Source organism: Colias croceus, chromosome 12, assembly GCF_905220415.1.
Source record: "Colias croceus chromosome 12, ilColCroc2.1".
In the NCBI taxonomy this organism is placed as follows: domain Eukaryota; kingdom Metazoa; phylum Arthropoda; class Insecta; order Lepidoptera; family Pieridae; genus Colias; species Colias croceus.
In genome coordinates this window covers 8,434,647-8,458,359 of record NC_059548.1, presented here as the reverse complement: position 1 = coordinate 8,458,359, position 23,713 = coordinate 8,434,647, and the positions used below count along the sequence as shown (strand labels likewise).

Below are 23,713 nucleotides of genomic sequence, written 5' to 3'. Positions count from 1 at the left end.
AAATACATATAACAAATATTATATAACAAATAATATTATAATACTTATTTATAATTTTACTAGTAAGCATGAGCTGATGAAAATATATTAATTTTTACGCAAGTACATAAATAAGTTTTATTCAAAAATGTGTATAAGTGTGTATGTTTGTCTCTCACGCTGCTATGGAGCAATTTGGTAGCAATACAATTATTTGATTTTATCATAGACATAGCATATTATGTCAACCACAAAAAAAGATCTAATAATATACCTACAGTATGTACTTTAATTAATGAAAAAAAAAGATAAATATTTTGTAATTTGACTTTTAATGGAAACTTTTCATGTGATTACTCATTAAGATCTATACAATATTTGCAACTGTAAAATAAGTCACAAATAAACTTTACAATTAAATAACATGTAAATAACGAAAAGCAATAACAAAATGCCGATACGTCACGGAAATCTATTTAAATTCCATAAAACAAACAACCCGGGCAGATAAAGATGTCGTCAACCTTTTTTTAACTACTGTTTAAAACGGATTTAAGTGTTTCTGTAATTACTCAAATCGAGCCGAGCGTCAAAGGAGTTCGTTAACACGGGATTATCCTTTGAGACGGAACTGACAGTGATAATTTACGTTTTTCTGCCACGTGCAAGTAAATGAACGTCATTGATTTTGTTTTATTGGTGATTATATTGGAATAGATGTAGTTCCTCTCCTAATTGTCTCTTTAAATACAAATAATCACTGCTTTAATGACTGACTAGATATATATATATATAGGCCTATAGAGTGCCTATAGAGGCACAGCCCTAATAGTTTTACAAAAAAGCTGTACCATTCTATAGAGTCGGTGATCACTAAAAGGACTTTTGGATGTTTGTGTGACGTCAGATTTACTCGAAACTTTAGGGATAGTCTAGTTCACGCGAATGCAGAAAAAATGAGTCTGCTAAAAGCTTTGGTCACATAGTACTGAAAAAACTATGCTATATTTTATCTATGGTCTGACCATGTGGTGTGAAATATTATTCAAACCCATCCAGCCTTTTACCGTGAAAGAGAACCATATGGAAGCAAAAAAGGTTGTTAAAAATTCTACGCTGCCTTGAAATTCTGTTTTTATGATTCTTTCAATATTAAAAAAAAATGTGATTCTACAGTATTAAGTAGTTCATATTTGATATTTTGCATTTTGCTTGCTCATAATTTTTTACAAACCTAATACCTACTAGGAATATTCTTAAATTTTAACAATATATATTTTTCTAATGTATTTTTATGTCACAGAGAATAATGTAAATTTAAACAACATACCAGTCATAAACCTTAATTATAAACAAAAGAAAAAGAAATTACCATCCCTGATATTTGACAAATCTAACAAGACTACTCATCCAAAATTTATTATCGAATCTAAAAAAAATAAGGGTTGTACAGTATCATTGCATTATCTTTCACAGAGGTTAAGACCTGGCAGTCACAAGTCACAACCTCTTAAAGATGACCATAGACAACCATTACAGACTACAGAGTACCATAGAGTATAAACGATAAACCATAGACACATGGCAAGTCATATAGCACGGCATAAACAACGGAACGGTGGCTAGTCACGCCTCACGGCCGCGCCGACGCTGAGCCAGCGCATTGTACCGTGTATAGGTGGTGCAAGTTATACGCTTTTGCCTTTTCTTGTAATGTTATTAATAGTATAGTTAAAAAAAGCCAGCCACACGTCTCGGGGACTGCCGCGGTAAAGCTATTGCATGCTATGCCTTCAAGCCACACCTCCGCCCGTCGGAGTGAGGAGCGTGAGGTTTTTTCGTTACGGAATTTCTGGATTCAGTCCCCGCGCTCAAGGCCCGCGATAGAAGCTATGCAATAGCTTAAAAATACCAAGTTCACGACACGAGAAGTTCATCTTGGGACGATTAATAAGGAAGTAGTTTTTAAATTGTCAGAGAAACCAAAAATATCTTAGCTCTAATATTTTGCGCAATTTTTTCGTTAAAAACAAACCTTGCTATATCAAAAAAGGGAACGTTGAAATAACTTATGTATAGAAGAGAACTCTACATTTTATTATCATAATAACGAAAGCCTAATTTTTACCAAATTTTTCGAATAAACCGAATATAAAAGCATTTTATGGACTAAAAAACAATGAAAAATAGATAATTTCAGAAAACTATTTTGCCGCCACAGTTCAGTTGCTTTTCGCGGCTTCAGTTGACCGCTTATGAAAAAAACAACAGCTGTCAACATGGCCACAGATAATTTATCGCTGTGAGTCTATAACTCAACGCTTGCATTCCCTGTGCTACGTAGCTGACATTTCGGGCCTCACGTATCGTGTGCAGCTCGGTGTTAAAATGCGTTCTTATTTTTCGCATTGCCCTCTTTCGCCACTGAAAATGTGGGAACTTGCTTATTGTGCTCTTTATTGTCGCTACGTTTAATAACTTGTGCGAATTGTCAAGTACAAAATATATATTTGGCAAGCGTTCAAATTATTGAGAATGATTAAGGAACGTTAGCAGAATACGTTTGTTTAATTGATTGTTTACGAGGAAGATTTGTATGTACAAAGGTACCAATTAATATAAGATATATATAGTAATCTTAATTAATTATTGGTTATCAGGATGTTACGAAGCGTCAAAATAAATGTATTAAAAGTAAGGTACTTAGACATCGAGCCTATTCAATCGTAGAGACGACATAATATTTATGCGTTTGAATATATACAACTAAGAAATTATAATCTATTTAATTACATATCTAATTCTGCAAACCATTAGAGAATCTTACTAAAATAATGAAAAAATGGATACTCGATATTTTAACGTGGTAGATAATCTAATATATAAAATTCTCGTGTCACAGTTTTCGTTGCCATACTCCTCCAAAAGGGCTGGACCTGGAAATTTTCTGTGCATACCGAGTAAGTCTGAGGATCGGCCAACATCTATTTTTCATATGTACCACGGGCGAAGCCGGGGCGGACCGCTAGTATTATAATACTAATATAAACAGAAATTTAGAAGTGAATTACGGCTCAGTACACATACGTTTACTTTTGAACTTTGAATAACCTACAATCTCTCAGCCATAAAGAAATAAAGTGTAAGTGACACGCTCTATAACCTGTACAAATTGGTCACAACTAGGACATGAGACACATTTATTGTGTACTACACTTTTCTAGGAATAATCGTTTGGTCTCGAATTTAAGCTGACTAAGTCTTTCCCATACGTATTGTAGTGGACAATGTTATTGTTGGACGATGATAAAATACGTAGTATTTCCTTGTGTTTACATGTAAGTATCTACTTTACAATAAAATACTTTAAACCAATTTTAAAAGTGATTTATTCATTATGTTATGACTTACCAGCTTCCGCCCGCGACTCCGTCCGCGCGAAAAAATATTTTCTTTTCTACGTATTTTTCCGGGATAAAAAGTATCCTATTTTATGCCCAGGATAATAAGGTATAATTATACCAAGTTTCATCGAAATCGAACCGTTAGTTTTCACGTGATGCCTGAACATACAGATAGACAGACAGACAGACAAAAATTTTTTTAATCACATATTTGGGCTTGGTATCGATCCAGTAACACCCCCTGCTATTTATTTTTTCAATATTTTCAATGTACAGAATTGACCCTTCTACAGATTTATTATATGTATAGATGAGTGAATTCAGATGAAAACGTTTCTATTTTCTAAATATTTTTTTATTCGCATATCATAAACCGACACCAAATAAATAAATAAATCTTATTGACAAAAATTTAATTGAGGTCCGAAGGGTCGCTTTGATGTTTCTCAAAGAATGGTCTTTTTTTTGGGTAAATTAAAAATAGTCTCAAAGAACACATCAAGTTATATTTTATTAATGTGGTAAATATTAATATACAAAAACGTCTAGGGTTATGTCAATGCGTGTAATCAAATGAAGTGCTGTTTAATATTTTATCTACATAAGTACTTAACCCTAAGGTACATATTTAATGTAGATACGGTAGATATTTAAATGATACATTAATATTTTAGAGAGACCTAGATCTCCTTTAACTGCCTGAATACATAATATACATACATAATGAGTAACAATTATTAAAACGTTTAATAATTATTGAACTATTTTGTATATTTTATTTACCGTGGCAACTCTATATTTAGTAAAATAAAGATATATAATTATTGAACTATTTTGTATATTATTTTATTTACCATGGCAACTCTATATTCAGTAAAATAAAGATATAACAAAAAATAAATATGGCAAGTCGGAAATCGGACTGTTATGTGTGTTATTTTAAATCTATCGCTCTTTGACACATAATTCTAAAACCTAACAAGAGCAAGAATGAAATTGCATATTATTCGACACAATTCTACACGAAGCAATAATAATTCACATCTAGATAACTCATGTACCTACGAATGCAATATCGTAAAATGGCTATGAAAAATTGTTCATACATTCCCATTAAAGTCGGAGCAATACAAAGCGATATTTGCTCTTATATTTTAAACAATGTATGTTGATTAGGAACAGAATTTATATTACAAAAGTATTTGAACAATTTATATTAACCAACTTTATCACGGACCATGTGATACTGGATGTAGCATGTTATTTGTTTGAAAATTAAACATGTCCTCTAAATTTATAATACATCATTTTAAATAGTAAACTAGGTTTTATTTACGACTTTCCACCAGTCTAAAGCCTATATTTAAAGTAGTAGAAGTTCTTGAAAGGTTCAGAATTTCTCGTAAGTAGGTTTTTTTTTTCATAAACGAGTATAGCAGGCAAAGGTTAATCTTGATGAGCTACAAAGCATGTTAAAAGGATAAATCAGATAAGTTATGTTCAAGATCATTCGTTTTAAAAGGCGTCTTTTGAATTACGTTTGATAAAGATCAGCAATGTCTTTCGATTTGCGAATATCGAGATGTGATAGCAATGATTTACGAATCTCAGGTGGTTTTTAAAAATCGATATACCACGATAATCTTTTTACGTTTTATGTCTTGCAAAAAGCAATTCGCGGTAAAATTTGTCATCATAATTTTTTACATTACCTTTTTTATTGCCGACTAAAAACGGAATGGAGTCATTATTGCCCCAAAATTTTGCGATATTTTAATAAGTACAAATAATTGCTACATTTCAAGTCGTAAATAATTCTCCCCTATTTTAGCTAAAGGTTGGTAATTACCCGTGTAATAGACCTCTGAATGACGTTAAGGTTTATGATAAAAGGTTGCTAATAAAACCTCATGCGGAATTTGTCTATTTTTAATTTCAAACAATTTTGAACTCTACCTTAGTAATATTATGATTAAAGATTACTTGTATGTTATTTTAATAACATTTGAGTAAAACCAGCTTTTGCTTTTAGGTGGTTATATTTAAAATACTGAAGTTCGCCGCTCTAAAACAATATTTTTCATAATTAGAAAATGTAGAGAAAGTTCACCTATCAGAATTTATAATCACAGTGTAGTTTGGCGTAATTAACTAATTATAAGCCTTTGCATAAACAATTTACAGTGCAGGTATATTATACAAAATATGAATTTCTACGAACTATTTACCAACATGTTGTAGGTAGATATTATAAGCCGTAGCTGAGTGAACTGTCATGAGACCATAATTATCGGTCAGTGTGAATATAATTTATTGCATTATATAATAAACGGATGCACAGGATTTCCAAACCATATAAAATTTGTTGGCGAATCTATATAACAAAAATAAATCGCCAAATGTGTTGCTAAAAACAGCTGAACTGATTTCGTTAATTTTATTTTTATAATATTCCTTGAAGTACGAAGATGGTTCTAAAAACGTAAATATGTAACCACAGGCGAAGCCCTAGTTTATGTAAAAAAAAATACAAAAGCGCTGAACTATTAACCGGTAATAAACACCAACTATCATAACGTTATTAGTTGCACATTTATTATAACAACAAGAGTAAAACATATCTCCGTGTTAAAAACGTGACGTTGTTTTAAAAATATTTCTAACTAGGATTCCCATGTGGCGGTGCTTCGCGAACTTTTTTAGTTGCCGCTTATCAGTCGGCCCGCGTGCCTCACTGATATATTTACGACCCCAACTTTACTCATTAAATTGTACTGACATATTTTCCGCGGATAATATTTTAGACAGGTCACTAGGGCGGGCGGGATTCACATGTGCATTTAGTACCGACCTACCTACGTCCTTGAGTTCCATAATACAATATATTACTTAAGTATTCTGGATTCATTGCTACCTATTCAGATAGGAAAATAACTAAAGGTACATAACCTTTTGTTATTTTCTAAAATCTAAAGACTATCACACAATCATCACACAATAGACGGGTCAACACAGAGCATGCAGCCTAATAAAGTACGCACGTACTTAGATAAAAAATAAATCAATGGAACAAAAAAAAAATCGCACAATTGGCACTGCTTTAGAAATAATGTGTATTAAATTTAATTAAATTTATTTATTTATTTCAGGCAACAAATGTAGTTACAGTTAAAGGTCTTAATATAACTTAAAATAATTATAATATAATTAATCTACTTTAATTTGAGATAAATAATGAATTCTCGCTAATTATTTTATCCGAATTCGGGTCGATTCAAGAGATTTTTAATCAAAAAACTTAATTTTATAAATGCTTAATGCACAACTTTTATGAATGAAGTTTATTTATTTATTTATTTATTAATTCTTTATTGCACTTAAAGAGAATAAAAAAGAAATACAGACACTTAAATATAGCTTAAACTAAGTACAAATGGCGGTCTTATCGCTTTAGAGCGATTTCTTCCAGACAACCTTTGGTACAGTAGAGGAAAATGTATAAAATCAAATAAATGGGTAGTGCAATAATTAATAATAATAGTAGGGAAAACATACACATACATATTTATATTGTTATTGATAATAAATAGTGAAAGGGAAAGAGAAATACAAAATACCATAATATGACATAATACATAATAATTAATAATAAGTATATAATATAAGTAAATATTATGTTTGGCTATGACTAAGGAAATGAGCTTTAACCATAGTTTTAAAACTTTTTAAGGATTGAGCATTTTTAATAGAATCTGGCAGGGAATTCCATAGTTTAGTAGCGTGCACAGTGAAAGATTCATCATAAAAATGAGTGCAATGTGGAGGCATTATTATCCTCAACCTTTCAGTTGAACGAACCTCGCTACAATGGCCTCTAAACTCAAATCTTTCCTTGAGGTACGTTGGTGTTTTAGGATCGAATAAAATTCGATACAGTAGTTGAAGAGCATGTGCATCCCTCCGCAAACGAATCGGCAACCATTTGAGCTTACTTCGGAACTCCGAAACGTGATCATATTTACGGAGCCCAAATATAAAGCGTATGCAGAAGTTCTGCAGGCGTTCGAGAATATTTAACTGTTCCATTGTTAAGTTGACATAGCTTACATCGGCATAGTCTAGTATAGGGAGAAGGAGGGACTGAGCTAATAGGATTTTTGTAGGTAAAGGAAGAAAATTTCTCAATCGTCTCAGCGATCCAGCTGCTGCGTACATTCTTTTGCTCACTTCTTTAATGTGATATTTCCACGATAGGGTTTGATCAAAAACCAGACCCAGATTTTTTACCGAATCACTATATGGGATTATTGCACCATCAACTATAATGGGTGGCAGATTAACCCAGTTAACCCTAGCGATTAGCGATGGACTCCCAAGGATAATAACCTGAGTCTTAAGTGGGTTAACCTGCAAGCCATAACGGTAGCTCCATTGGACTATAGTGTTCAGATCTCTATTAGTGTCATGAATGGCCTGGTGTATTTGATCAAGTGTAAATTGTGTGTATATTTGTAGGTCATCCGCATACATGTGGTAGAGAGACAGCAAGGTATCAGATATGGTATTTATGAAAATTGAGAACAGTAACGGAGATAGAACACCACCTTGAGGAACTCCGACAGAGATATCACACCATGATGACATAACATCATCGATGTGTATTCGCTGTCGTCGTCCGTTCAGATAACTATGAAACCAAGCAATTACCGGTGCGGATAAGTTTTGTGAACGCAGCAAGCTGAGAAGAATGTCGTGGTCTACGGTGTTAAAAGCATTACTGAAGTCCAACAAAGTCAGTACTGTTAGCTTTTTATTGTCCATCCCCATTCGAATATCATCGGTTATTTTAACTAATGCAGTGGCCGTACTATGACCTGGACGGAAGCCGGATTGGTATGGATTAAGGAGATTATGTGTGGTTAAAAAGAGTTGCAATTGATGATGTATCATCTTTTCCAAAACTTTAGAAAGGAACGGAAGGATGGATATAGGTCTAAAGTCGGAGAAAGAGGATGGGTTATTTCTTTTTGGAATCGGTATAAGATGGGAATCCTTCCACACCTGTGGAAATGAGCTAGAGGATATGGAATAATTCAGGATATGGGTTGTTAAGAGTACCTAGATAATCAGTAAAAACAGTTGAAATAAACTCTAATTAACACAACCGAGTTATCATTTTCTTTTTAAAAACTTTTAATGTCTACAAAATGATAAATTAAACGTGCTGTTATCAACAACAAAGCTTCTTCAGTTAAAAAGTAATAGTTATGAGTGTCCCTCTATCTTTATATTATGGTTATTCATTTAGTTAGATGGAAGATAACAAAATACCATGAAGCATTTTGTAGATAACATAAAAACTAAAAGTTAACATAGCAGGTTATGCTATTTATTGCGGTCCGAGTTTTTAATTAAATCCAGATTTGTTTATGGTTTTTTTAATACTTTTATGTATAAATACACAAACATCCATAATAATTTCCATTGCTTATTCGTTTTATTAATATGTATATAATAGTAAACAACTTCCAGTAATAGGGGTCGATTTCACCAAGTAAAAACACAAATTCACGCATTCGCATTAAAAAAAACTTACTTTCGTAGAACTTGCATTGCTCTACTTCTATTGGTTTAAAGTTATAATAGTATATAGCGCCTTCCTCAATAAATGGATTAGAAAACAGTGAAACAATTTTCAAATCGGAGATGTGCTTTCTGAGATTAGCACGTTCAAGCAAACAAAAGAACTCTACAGCTTTATAACAAACCTAGCTGCTCCGCGCGGTTTCACCCTAGTGGCTCGATGATATAGCCTTCCTCAATAAATGAGCTATCTAACACCGAAAGAATTTTTCAAATCGGACCAGCAGTTTCAGCTTTATAATATTAGTAGAAATTAAGAAATAATGAGTTGGTACGCGATATGCGATAGAATTTATAAAATCGGCTATTTATGGAATAAAAATTATAAAAACTAATCATGATCAAAAAGCTAATTACATCTCATTATTTATTTATTATTTACTTATTTATTTATGGGTAATTCATCATTCATTATAAATATTCATACATGGGCGTAGCCACGGTGGGGCAGGGTGGGGCGCTTGCCCCACCCAGGCTTTGACCTGGAAGGTACCTAACCAAATCTAAAAATTGAATTATCCAGCTACTAACTACTAAGCTTAATATCCGTAAGAAAATTCACACTCGATTCTCGAAAGTCGACAGTCGACACAGAAAATGAGACCAAAACATTAGTATTATTTACCTCTACAATGACTGATTGACAAATAATTGTCATACGCCCAGCGACCAAACGGCTGAAGATAGGGACACATTTTGGATCTATTTCGTGATGTAGTAGGTGAACAATAAGGTGTTTTGAAAAAGAATAATTCGAATAACGAATTACACACGAAAAAAGAAAATAGCTGAGGCTTCAGAGTTACAAAACTCAAAAAAATATGGGCCTTAGAAAAAAAAACTTTCAGAAAATATTACACAGAATAAAGTGAGTGTTATAAAAAGTTTTCAAGGTAAAGAAGATGCCATCGCAAATGCGTTCGCAAGCGCGTTCGCAGGCGCGTTCGCAGGCGCGTTCGCAGGCGCGTTCGCAGGCGCGTTCGCAGGCGCGTTCGCAGGCGCGTTCGCAGGCGCGTTCGCAGGCGCGTTCGCAGGCGCGTTCGCATGCGCGTTCGCAAGCGCGTTCGCACGCGCTTTCGCAAGCGCGTTCGCACGCGCGTTCGCACGCGCGTTCGCAGGCGCGTTCGCAGGCGCGTTCGCAGGCGCGTTCGCAGGCGCGTTCGCAGGCGCCTTCGCAGGCGCGTTCGCAAGCGCGTTCGCAAGCGCGTTCGCAAGCGCGTTCGCACGCGCGTTCGCACGCGCGTTCGCAAGCGCGTTCGCAGGCGCGTTCGCAGGCGCGTTCGCAGGCGCGTTCGCAGGCGCGTTCGCAGGCGCGTTGTTGTTGTTGAATGCCCTCGCAAATGCCCTCGAAAATGCCCTCGCAAATGCCCTCGCAAATGCCCTCGCAAATGCCTTCGCAAATGCCTTCGCAAATGCCTTCGCAAATGCCTTCGCAAATGCCTTCGCAAATGCCTTCGGCACTTGGCATTTGAGGTTCGAAGACCTGGATATGACTTTAGGTAAGTACATACAGTTGCTAGTTCCATATTATTTTTTTATTGTTGCCCCACCTTGAGCCCATGGCTAGCTATGCCCATGTATTCATACTGTTATTGAAACGATACTGATTTAGTTAACAAGGTATATATTTAACGAGTTGAATTATTATGGAATCCAGAAAGTTAGTAACTACAGGAATTTCGTTTCCAACAACCTTTGATTTCAGATAAGCAATATATTATACTTAAATTAATTGGCCTTAAAAAATGCTTCGAATGTTGTAATTGTAAGTGTAATCTTTTTTAATATAATATTTAAATCTATGCATCTATGCTAATACATATTATAAACCTGATTAGTTTGTTTGTTTGTTAGTACGCACTAATCTCAAGAACTACTTAGGAATTGAAAAATTATTTCACTGTTAGATTATTAATTCATTTATTGAGGAAGGCTTACATAATATCATCACGCTAATACCAATAGGAGCGGAGCAATGCGGGTAAAACCGCGAGGCGCAGCTAGTACTTAATTAAATTCGAATATATAAATTTGGTAAGCCCATCACGTTCATTCGTGACTCGTGTCGAAATGTGACCCTCGCATCCTTTCTTTAAAACGGTGTTTAAAACATAATCAATATGTAATCTTCATTGCAATTGATATCGTGATAGGACAAGCCAATTTACATACGTGCAAATTGCATAATGCCGCGGTCACGACCACGTTGGCCCTGACTCACGATGGTTTAGTAATTAACTGTTTGTTTAGAAGGGTTAGGTTGGATAGTCCCTAGGGCGTAGTGAATAGGGATCAATTTCAGCCATCGAATTTTGAGAGATGTTATCTGGTCATTTTTTGGGTGTTAGGAATTTAGTTTTCTGAGATAATTAGGTAATTGTGATACTGGTGATTAATTTTGCAAAGATGTTATCAGATCATTTTTTTTTTGGTGTAATCCAGTTCTCTGTAATTGTGTTCCTGATGATTATTAAGGAATTAGAATATGATTAACTATATATTTGCTTTATGATAGGTTTAATAAAAGTCTTTTTCTAGAAATACGCAAGTAGCAAAAACTTTTAGTTTCTTCCAAATTCGTTAGTTATTAAAATCTTTCCGTTTTCAACTCCCAAACACTTTTACAAAGTAATTTAAAGAGTAGTAGTAGAGTACTAGTTAAGCTAATTATAGTTTTTCTGCTTATACCAGCTTTATAATTAATTTTTTTTTATCGAACCATTCATATCGTTACCATAACATACTTTAAGTACTCAATTATTTACCATCCAGAATCCTGAAAGCAAATTGTCGATGTAGAAAAAACAAAAGTAAAAAGCTTCCAAAAAACTTTATAATTGGGGACATGCCTGAGTTGATTTATAAACAAAACATGCATTAATACTGTTTATTTTTTACTGGTTGGTTAAATGATGAGTGAACTTTTATTATACGACAAAATTGAGATGTCGTTTTACAAGATAATAAAATAAATGGATAGCATAGTTTTTATTACCATGAGACTTCAGTACTATCTACTTATTCTTAGATACACATACTTTTTCATAGTATAAAACAAAGTCGCTTTCCGCCGTCTGTGTCTGTATGGTTAGATCTTTAAAATTAACTAACAGATTTTGACGGGGTTTTTTTGTTAGATAGAGTGAACATACTTAAACATAAAACGAAGTATGTGGGTGAAGCCACGGGCAGAAATCTAGTAGATACTTTGTTCATATAATAAAAAAATGTATGATTACCTGATACGAACGTACCTGTCCCTTGCGATTTGTTTCAAATTCACTAGTAAAGTGGGTCAATAGCTTAAAAATTTAAATAACTGTCCTAATTTACATATTTTACCCATAAATTAATTTTTTTAGACTTATTCAAAACACTAGGAATAATTATAGATAACCTTCAAACTTATAGGGTATCTGCAATAACTAATGTTTTATACAAACCCCAACTCATTAGTCGTAAACATATTATTATTATTGGTAACCATTGGTTACTATTGTCCAACGCATGCCTCATGGTTGCCACCCGTTGATATGCCGATATTCATGACCTCAGATGTGTTTGGTTCATTATGGAACATAATGGATAGATGTTTTAGTTGAATAGTACATGACATGGGCAGATTTGATACTAATTTTTATAGCTGTTGAAACAAAAAAGGGCAACTTTAAAATCTAAAGAAATTTATACAGGTACGAAATTCTTATTTAGATTTGTACATACCTAATTTGTTTGTGTGAGCTCTACCGTTAAATCTGAGGAATTGATAAATATCACATACTGTCGAGTGAAGAATAATTAACAGGATATTGATTATTTCAAAGCGTTTAAAACTGTCATATTCAATCTACCTACCTCATACCTATCTAGTAATAAAGAACATTATCTTAGTTATAAATATAAACCAAAAAAACAATTTTACATTCAAACGCACGGCCCACATTCAAAATATTGATCACACGCTGCGCTATTCAATAGTTAATGCCGAAAAGCGAGATCGATTACATAATCGTCTCGTACACATCAAAGAAAGCACATTGAATCGATGAATCCCCTCAATTCATTGCTCCCTCGATTTAAGCCTCCTGGAGGACCGAATAAAGGCCCTTCACTCTGTACATTATCGATGTTAATACGACTTAATCGATTCAATGCATCCGAGTGAATGGGTTTCTTTCAGGGGATTATATCTTATTTGGGCACACGTGGAGCGTTTAGTATATGCGGGTAATCAAAGGATAATATAGGTTGTACGGTTTGATGTACAGGTGGGGTGGGAACATGCTTTCGCATGAGTGAGTCAGCTTGTCGCGGAAAGTATAAACCTACCGGATTAAAGACCTTAAAAGTAAAGGATTTAAAAGGAATGTGTCCGCCACAGTAGTCATAGAACTTTTATAGGGTTTATTATTGAGTGTGATAATAACTGCTTTATTTCATATTTCACGTGATATTGCAAAACAAAATATAAGTAATAAATACAATAAAATCTTAAACAGCTTTAAGTTAATAATTTAGAAGAAGGTAGAAAACGTTTTATTACGCTACTAAACACAATAAACACTTTTAAACTGGTAATAAAATTTGAAGCTGTTAAAGTTCAACATTTGTTAATTTCAACTGTTTTGCTGAAATGTTTTTATTTTATTATAACTCCAATTTTTAAATACATTTTTCGAAATCTAATAATTTAGTGCAGTCTTGGTACAATTTATTTTCAGATTTTATCTATAACAGTCATTGTTTTCTTTTCTTATTAATTATCTAATTAATCTTTGTGTCAATTAAAGCTATACCAAATTGTTAGGAGAACATTACCATTCGACAAATTAACAACAAGAGTTATTACTCAAAGCGACGAAGCTGTTAAAATGAAGAACGTTTACAACTTGCATTATTTATCTGTGACCAGTAACCATAGCAATGCACCCTTATTGAACAAACGGCCTAAAATGAATAAAACCATGTCGTTTAAAAGATACAATCTCTGTTTAGATAATGTGCCACAAGCACGCTTCAATAACAAACAAAAATACCTACAGTTAATATAATAACATTTAATAATAATAAGATTAAAATAAATAGATGAAAAAATAAATAAACATTTACGTTTGAGTTAGGTATAGGTATCCTTATACAGTTGTCATATTCAGGTTACGTATTAGCTAAACATACAATTTTCAAATAAATATGAAAGCTTAGCTCCCGTTAACTTCACGTTATCAAAAATCTTTCTACACTTTTCCTTTTCGTGTTTGAAACAAGTACCTATATGTAATTCTCGAAGTCCAATATATCAATATTATGTCAAATGACAACCAATCCATTTAGCAGTTAATTTGTGAAATGTAACAGAACTTTCGCATTTATAATTTTAGCAACGATGGATGGTTTTTTAATGGCGATACCAATAAAATCAGTAATGGATTTATTATTATGATATGAGGGAATAAATTTGTTAAAATAAGAATAGGATTATGGGACAAAAATGTTTCAATCATCTAAAATATTTTGATAACATTGACACCAGTTTTCCTTACAGTAAACACCTTAAAATAATAGAGTAGGTATACTAACTGCGCAATCTATTTAAATAATAATAAAAGAATATTATACAACACGTAATAGCGTGTATTTTAAAAACAATATACCAAAGCTAGAGTAGAAACAATACCTAGCTATTATAGACACAATCGATTTTCGTTACATCGCTATTCCACATACTTATAACTCATAACATACGTGTAATTATTTCTTATACAATAGGATATGTTCAAAACTATGGGAACAATTAAATATTCGTAAACCTACGTCCTTCGTATATCGTTAAGCTGAATAGAGCTATTGTGAATTCAAAACGTATTGGCCATGCTTGGTACTACATTGTACGCCTTGAATATGAACACCATGTGGTAGTATGTTTGTGGATTTCGATTAGTTTTATTAATGGAAAATTTATGACAAGAAATTTCTTAATAATCAATTGTTTTTTGTAAAAATGAACTTCGTTTAACTTAAAGATAAAAATTCAATGAAACATGAATATCAAAGTTTTACGAGAATTATTAATGTTATTATTGTGGCTAATTTGTTTTTATTTTTGTTACAGGTAAGCAAACATAACATCTTTATAGTAAGAGACACACAAGAATTGTAAAAAAACGGTCTCATCTCAAAAGGATAAGCGAGGATGGGATACGAAGACTGTCAAGTGTTAAGGAAGTATTGTAGATTTAATGGGGTCGGCTTTCAAACTCATCTATGTGTATAATGTTACCTATTTATTGCTCTAAATTATTCTTAAGATCCTGTCCCGTTCATATGCAAATGATTAGCGCGTATGTTGGTTTTGGTGTTTGCAATAATGATTTTTTAATTGAGTAATTTCTCTTTTTTCTATGAAATATACGATATGTTTTCAAGTATGTCTAAATATTTCGCTCAATTCACATCAAAGACTTATTTCAAGAATGACTTTGCAATTATTTCATAATTCATATTCCAGAACTTTCGAACATTAATCATTTAACAAGTACACCATCGTATTTTAATTTATATATTCCTGCGTGGATTGGAATAAATTTTAGTAAAATAACATAATTAGGTCAAGCAGGCCTGATGACCGGATCGTATCCGCCAGCTGAAATTTAATCGTATTTAAGGTTTACATTCGACCAAAATGATCCAAATTTACTTAATTGCATTAATATATTTTAATTAGCTGATCCGTGTAAAATCACCTGTTCTCAAAGGGATGCATATACCTATTTTTGCTACAATTTCCATTAAACCTCAGTTTCGATTGGTCGAGTTGTGATGGTATTCAGCGTCTAAGCTTTCTAGATAAGTGGACACATAAATAATTGTTCAATTGGGAACACATTTGAGATTAGCTGGTACAAAAAGAACCAATCAAATCTTCAGCTTTTGACTTAGATGAATTATTCAAACAAACATTAGAAAAATCTCATCGCGATTCATATTTTAAGTCGAAATGTCGAAAAGATTGTGCAGAATATTGGAAGGGAAAATGTTCACCTTAAAAAATGTTGAACAAATCGCTCTTTAAATTGCAATATACCTTTCGATCTCTTTCGTTTTAACATCCGCTTACAAATTGAAATTCAACGAGCGTTTGAGTCAAATAATCTTGATGGGTCGATGAGATCCCATTATAATAATGTACACATTTGCTCTCGTTTATATTACATTTTCTTTCACGTAAGATACAGTAAATACAAATATTTACATATATTGAGGTGAATTTTACTTAATTACGGAGATGCGTTGTTTTGAATGTTATTTTCCCAGTGATCTAATATAAATGTTTGCTTTAACACAAAATTGTCTGTGAAATGTGATTATGAAGAATTTTTGTATTTGATTTGATGCATGTATAATTTTAGTCGTTATTTCTTTAATAAAATGTCCAAGGTTTGAAAAACGTACATAAAATGAAAATTAAGACAGCGGTGTTCTTGTATTATATGTTAGATTATCTATAGTTATTTAAAACTTAAGTTTTGTTTACCGCAGAGAAAGTGAATTGAATGCTTGTTATATATAAGTACTAGATTTCCGCCCGCGGCTTCGCCCGCGTTTGCAAAGGAAAACCCGCATAGTTCCCGTTCCCGTGGGATTTCCGGGATAAAAACTATCCTATGTGTTAATCCAAGTTACCCTCTATATGTGTGCTAAATTTTATTGTAATCGGTTCAGAAGTTTTTACGTGAAAGAGTAACAAACATCCATACATAAAGGCGAAAGTTTGTAAGTATGGATGTATCCATACTTACAAACTTTCGCCTTTATATTATTATTAGTTATTACTATATTAAGATTCTGTAAAGTATTTAAAACATCATTGTAGCCTTTTACTGAACATATTATCATCATAATTAGAACCATTAATTCGCGCGAACAAAAATTTAAACATAATTTAATAAAATTTATTCTCATAATACTTTGATCCTTTAAAACGAACCGCCCAACAATATTTTCGCATTACCGCCGACAAAGGTTTTGTAAAGCGCGATTTTAATGACTCATTGTTTACACACAATGGGACCTATCCGCAATTACAAGCGAATATGGTGAGCCTAACGAGTTATCGAATTATATATAACTAGGTATTTAAACGCGTATTATATTGAAAGCTATTTATGTATTAATGGATGCGAGGAAACATCGAGCTTCAGGAAACTTTGACCTTTATAATGTGAAATCTGAATAATTATGTCCTTCGACGATAAAAATCGACAGGTAAACGAAAATAAATAAATTCAATTATGAGGGGCAAATTTGATGGAAAAATCGTATTAGTCGTCCATTTGAGCGTCCGCGTCGTATCGATAAAATATTGAAACTGCTTATGAAATTTTTTGTAAAAATTTACATGTAAAATTGTGACGTATAGACTATAAGTAAGTAATTATAATCTGTTTGCACCACAGGTTTGCACCCGACAGTACAGTAGGTACTAACTACTAATGAATGAAGTTAGTAGTTTTTTTCTAAATAATAATTACATAATATTATGTGTTCGATATGATTAGTTTTTGGTCCATTTACTAATTATGTCTTGTTTGAAAATATTGAAGTCAATATTTATAAATCTGGATTCAAAGCCGAATAAAATGAGGAATTAATTTACTGCGTATTTGTAATTTTGCAGAAACACGCCAAGTGTAGAGTCATGCTTCTTGAAGGTAACTCATTAATTCTCAGACCCTTTTGCGAATGAACTTTGATGACTTGCTCAGCCTTCTTTACCTGTTCTTAAGGTCGATATGTCAGCGATATAAAAAGTCACCAAAATCAACATTTTTTTAAATATAACTACTACCTCCTTCTAATAGTAGGTATAATGTAAGCCTAAAATTGTTAATTGTGTCTTATGATTTTGTGCAAAAATATAAAGGAATTTATAAGATTAAAAAATCAAAATATTTGTAAAAGTAAACGTTTATTAATGCATTAGTACCTACATCACGTAGAGAATCACATATAAAAGTTTGAACATATTCAGATTTTAGTAGGCTTAAGATTTTCCAGGACAATTACAAATACAATGAATTACATATATGGAAATTAATGAGGACTTAAACATTAGCAATATCCTTTACTCCGTGGTTACGGTAACTTCGCCATTTTCAATAAGAACGACGACTTTTATGCGGGGGATGCTAGCAGCATTATCGACTACTATTGCGGGACCGACAGAGATTGGCTCGTAGTCATCAACAATAGCGGGTCCAACAGAAATGGGTTCACCATCGATGATTGCAGGTCCTACAGAAATGGAATCATCATCAATGTTAGGGGGTCCGACGTTGACGGGTTCATTTGGTCCGACGTTGATAGATTCACCTTCGATTTCAGGAGGCCCGACGTTGACGGGTTCATTTGGTCCGACGTTGATAGATTCTTCATCGACAATAGCGGGTCCGACGGAAATCGGTGCACCTTCAATAACAGCTGGTCCAGTAACAATTTTTCTTACATGGTACACGGGGCTACCGAGAGCCACGGCGAGAAGGGCAGCGAATGCAATGAAGGACTTCATGTTTATCTGCGAACAAATTTTCAAATGTTATGTTTCTAATGATTTATATTTTTATTTTTATACAGTGCAGTAATTAACATGTGCTAATACTTACAATTCAAATGTATTTGATACTGAGACTAAAAAAATCAAGGGTTTTATACTTTATTTTCGCCCGTGAGTATCAATGATAGGAATAAATAATAAATTAAAGTATTAATATGTCTCGAGCTCTTCATTGGAAAATTCTGTGTATCAGAGATAAAGCAGCTTTGTTTTACTGCTTTGATATAGACAGTCATATCTTTACTAGGCCGCCACGATACGTTGTTATCACAATAACAAAAGTGGGATCAAGTCTAGGAATTTTTTGTAAAATATATAATAATTATGAATTAGTATGATATGCAAGGAACATAATATCTAAACATATTATTACATATAAAATAATAATAGTTTATTTTGAAAATAAAAATGTTCACTTCAGTGTCAAGGGTAATCTTGATGTTCACGTTCAAGTATACCAAAATAGTTTACATTTTACAGTGAACTTATATCTACACTTATAGGAAGAATGATAAAATCTGAAACAGTTTCATTTTAAATTTGTAAATAATTGTGTCAATTTCACATATTCACAACAAATTTTTTAATTAAGGAGGAAGTTATGAAGAAGCAGATTTCGCAAACGGCACACTAAACGCCTAAAGACACCCTTACCCATTAAAAGTCTTTAATGACTATCATATATAAAATCATAGACAAAACACTCATAGTGCACGGTCATCAGTTAATATTTGATTTGAGTTTTACCAACGGACGCTTCGCCCATAAATCTGGGGTATGACGTTATCTTTTGAATTATTGTCCGTGTGCGGACATCCTTAAATATGTTTGGTTAATGCACTGGGAGCTACTCTTGGAATCGTGATCGAATAAATTGAATTAATTTGGGTTAGTTTGATACTTAACATTGTTTGAAAAAATGTAGAGTATTCGCACGTATTCGGATGAATCCAATTATTGTAAATATTAATTTAGTCTGATAACGTTGTGTTTCTGATTGATTATTTGACATAAAATGGCGTCTATATTGATGAACATTGCAAAAAATATAATATGTAAACACCTATTTATAAAATAAAACACTTTTGTCTACAATGTTTTGTTAGAAATATAAGTCAAATATTGCTTGTCCAACTCATACTATAATTTTGATACAACATTTCAGTTTTGTTATCAATAAGCATTAGATAATCATCGAATATGAACATGTTGCAGTTACAATTAGCTAATAGGCAGTCTATATTGTCCTAAGATATTGTCACTTATACAATCAAGATACAACCAAATCACAATAGATGTAGGTAGGTACCACAGATAATATAATACTATACTAGGTAGTACTATTTTGCGTAACCTATATCCGAAAGTGAAATTATTAAATTACGGATCACGGTCCATAAATCGCAAGACCACACCCAGGATGTTACGATGCATGGCCATTGTTCTTTAAAGAACCATGAAATATTTTGGTATATGTACGTACTGTATTGGGGAACAATATGGTATTGGCATGTTGGGTTTATTTATGAAGGTTAATGCGTACAGATACTTCCAGTTTAAGTTGTTTTTTTTTACCAATAATGTGCGAGGAGGTGTTGCGAGGAATGTGTTTGTAAATAACCAATCACTTCACTTCATTTAGTTTGAAGTTTGAAGCGATACTATTGGCTAATTTCAAACACATTCCTCGCTACACATCCTCGCACATTATTGGTGGGAAAGTACCCTTACTTTGTTATTGCTAACATTATTGTATGCTATCTGACTGTCATTGTGTGATTACTTATTTTTATACGATTTTTTGTTTTATTCGTTTATGTGAAGTGGGTATTAAGGGCTTATAAATAACAAAAGCAATTTTATCTTCGAACAGTGGCGAAAATCATTTGTAACTAGTATTCCGATAAGAAATTGGAGTTAATTTCCATTATGAGAATCTTCCTTCTTTTCAATATTCGAGAACAACAGAATCCTTAAGGGGGTTTCATAAGCTATAGTATCTTTATGAAACTGTTCGTAAAAAAAAACAGAAAAGGCAGAGTTACATTACTATACCCTGTTTACCAAGCTTAGTACCTATCTTCATTTAGGATCCTCGAAAGGAGATGTGGATATCTCTACATTATTAAAAAACGTTCATTTGAAAGTGGTTATGAATTAAGATATCAATAATTCGGGGAAATTTGAATTATTGGACATTTAAAGTAATTTTGAGCCATTCCAGAAAATAAACGAGTTAAAAGTTTGCAATGCTTTTTGCGGCCAAACGTTTCTAAGTTTAATTGCATAGCATGGCCACAATTCTATTTTGTAGCATAGTTTTACGGTTGTAATTTAAAATGTTTTTGTATACATTCATTAAGTTTCCCTAAAGACAGCTAAATATTCTTTTCTTAGTCCTTTTTAGGTTTAAATAATCCTTAGCGTTTTAGGTTAATGCTCTCGCATTTATATTCAAAGCTTGTATATTTTATCTTTGTGTTTGATTTAAATTCATAGAATAAATTCAATTGTAGGTATTCTTTAGATTTCTTCTATTAATTCAAATAATCTTCCAATTCAGATTTTCTATTCCTTTCACATTCATCATAAAAAGTTTCTATTTCTGCAAGTTCATAAAAGTTAATTAATTTATCAACGCTTTAAATGTTCTTACTTCTTAGTAAGAGGAAAGTATCAAAAACTATTCAGCAAGTTCTTAGCAAATGGATTACTGTAATATCTGCTCGAGAAATGCGTGCAACTTGAATAACACCAAACTATTTTCAATGCCATATATCATCGTTTTTACTGCGGCGTCTATCACATAACTCGCGACTGTTTATTTCCTTGCAGGGCCTAAAAAATATTAAACGTAGGTACAAGTATAATTCTGAATAAACACGTCAAAACAAACAGTGCTATTTCAAAATCACATAAAGCGTATGAGATTGGATTCTGTTTCGTTTTGTAAACAATCCCAACATAGCCATTAAATCCTACACATCATTTCCCAAACTGTCCCCCTTCCTTACTTGACCTTATCATGATATCCTCTCCAGATCATTTATTGAAATCCGGTCAGCATCCTGCCGAAGGCTTTTCCTATCACGACCTCTTGTTCCTGTCATACAACATCCGTCCCCCAAAACAAAAACCCAAAATCCTGATGCAACGGAACCTGGCGGGTGTGGATAGGGAATTGCTCTGTGCGGATGCCGAAAAAGTAGATTGGCCTAGCATTTTTGATCTACAATCGATTGACGAAAAAGTTGATGTATTATACTCCTTTTTGATCCAACTCTATGACAAACATGCTCCATTAAGGCCAGTCAAACTAAAACATTTAAGTACCAGCACCATGGCTGACGCAGGAATTAAAAACGGCTCTGAACAGGAAAAATCGAGCAAAGGCGAAACTGAAAGTGGACAACTCGGAGATTAACAAGGAGAGATTTAAATCTATTCGTAACCGCTGTAATACTATGTGTAGGGATGCACAACAACGCTACATTCATAAAACGATCGAAAACGGCGATCCAACAAAGGTATGGAAGTTTCTTAAAACTCTTGGAGTTGGTAAAACATCTCAAAATTCTCTGCCTGTTAACCTTAATATCGACTTATTAAACTGTCATTTTTCAAAAACTTCCTTTGCTCTTGATGCAAACAATAAGAAAAGTACTTTAGATTATCTTTCTACTAAACCAGCTCCAAATTTTCCTCCGTTTTCTTTCAAACAATTTACTGTCTGTGATGTTAAGAAGAACATTATGTCTATTTCATCGAAAGCCGTCGGTAATGACAGCATTGGTCGTGATATGATTATTCCAATCCTTGATATAATTGCTCCAGTGTTAACTCATATTCTCAATGTATCCTTATCCTCTCACGAGTTTCCTATGGCCTGGAAAGAAGCATTTGTTATTCCTCTACCTAAAAAAGCCAATCCATCCATGTTTTCCGATTTTCGTCCCATCTGTGTCCTACCCTTCCTTTCTAAAATCCTTGAACGACTTGTCCAACAACAATTATGTTCATTTTTAAATAAACATAACTTGTTTAATCCTTTCCAATCCGGATTCCGTCCCGGTCATAGCACGACTTCTGCTCTAATTAAAATTACTGATGATATTCGTTATGCAATGGATCACAAGCAACTCACTTTACTCACACTGTTAGATTTCAGTAACGCATTTAATACCGTCGATCATGACATATTACTGAGTTTGCTTGGTTCTCTTAACATATCTCCAGCAGTAATTGAATGGTTTCGGAGTTATCTCCAGGGGCGTCGACAGAGGATCAAAATTGACGATCACTTGTCAACATGGTGTAATATCTCTATCGGCGTTCCTCAAGGTAGCGTGTTGTCTCCAATCCTTTTTTCTATTTTTATCAATTCTATTTCAGACAATTTATCTTCTCCCTACCATATGTATGCTGATGATTTGCAGATTTATACTCATGCTTCACTTCCTCAACTTCCAGAAGCTATTGAGCAGATTAATAACGATTTGGCAAATATCTCTCAGTGGTCTAATAACTTTGGCCTGTTAGTAAACCCAGCAAAAACGCAAACTATAATTATTGGCAGCTCTAAACTGACAAATAAGATTGACTGGAGCACCGTTCCGAAGATTACTCTGGATGGAACTGTGATACCTTTCAGTAACTCTGTCAAAAATCTTGGCATTCATTTTGACACAAATATGACCTGGAAGGTTCAACTTGAAGTTGTACGTAAGAAGTTGTTTGGCGCTGCAGGATCGATACGCAGGCTGCGCAATTTCCTGCCCATACCAACTAGGATTTCGCTTGCAGAGACCTTACTCTTTCCCATCCTTGACTACGCCGACTCCTGTTACCCTGATTTAACCGAGTTACAACTCGATTCTCTAGACCGCCTTCAAAATCTTTGCATTCGGTTCGTATTTGGTCTCCGGAAATACGACCACGTTTCCAAATTCCGCAAAAAACTTGAATGGCTTCCTATACGTTTCCGCCGGTATGCTCATATGTTGCATTCGTTATACGGTATTTTGTTTGATCCTAAGACCCCTTCCTATCTTAAAGACAATTTCAAATTCCTCAACGA

At 33.4% G+C, this 23,713-nt stretch overlaps 2 protein-coding genes across 3 annotated transcripts in view; one reads left to right on the top strand and one right to left on the bottom strand.

Annotated features, from left to right (window-relative positions):
• The window catches only part of LOC123696486 (hemicentin-1-like), a 91,447-nt gene that overhangs the window by 47,021 nt on the left and 20,713 nt on the right, over positions 1 to 23,713 (top strand). The gene's annotated exons all lie outside the window — the stretch shown is intronic.
• LOC123696502 lies at positions 17,973 to 18,813 on the bottom strand. The gene is made up of 2 exons (XM_045642706.1): positions 18,686 to 18,813; positions 17,973 to 18,597 (listed from the first exon to the last, which is right to left on the bottom strand). The coding sequence occupies exon 2, from the start codon at positions 18,589 to 18,591 to the stop codon at positions 18,148 to 18,150; it is 444 nt and encodes a 147-aa protein (XP_045498662.1). The 5' UTR covers positions 18,592 to 18,597; positions 18,686 to 18,813; the 3' UTR covers positions 17,973 to 18,147.

Excerpts from the sequence above, each read along its gene's own strand:
- LOC123696502 (XM_045642706.1), bottom strand. The coding sequence starts at position 18,591 with ATGAAGTCCTTCATTGCATTCGCTGCCCTTCTCGCCGTGGCTCTCGGT.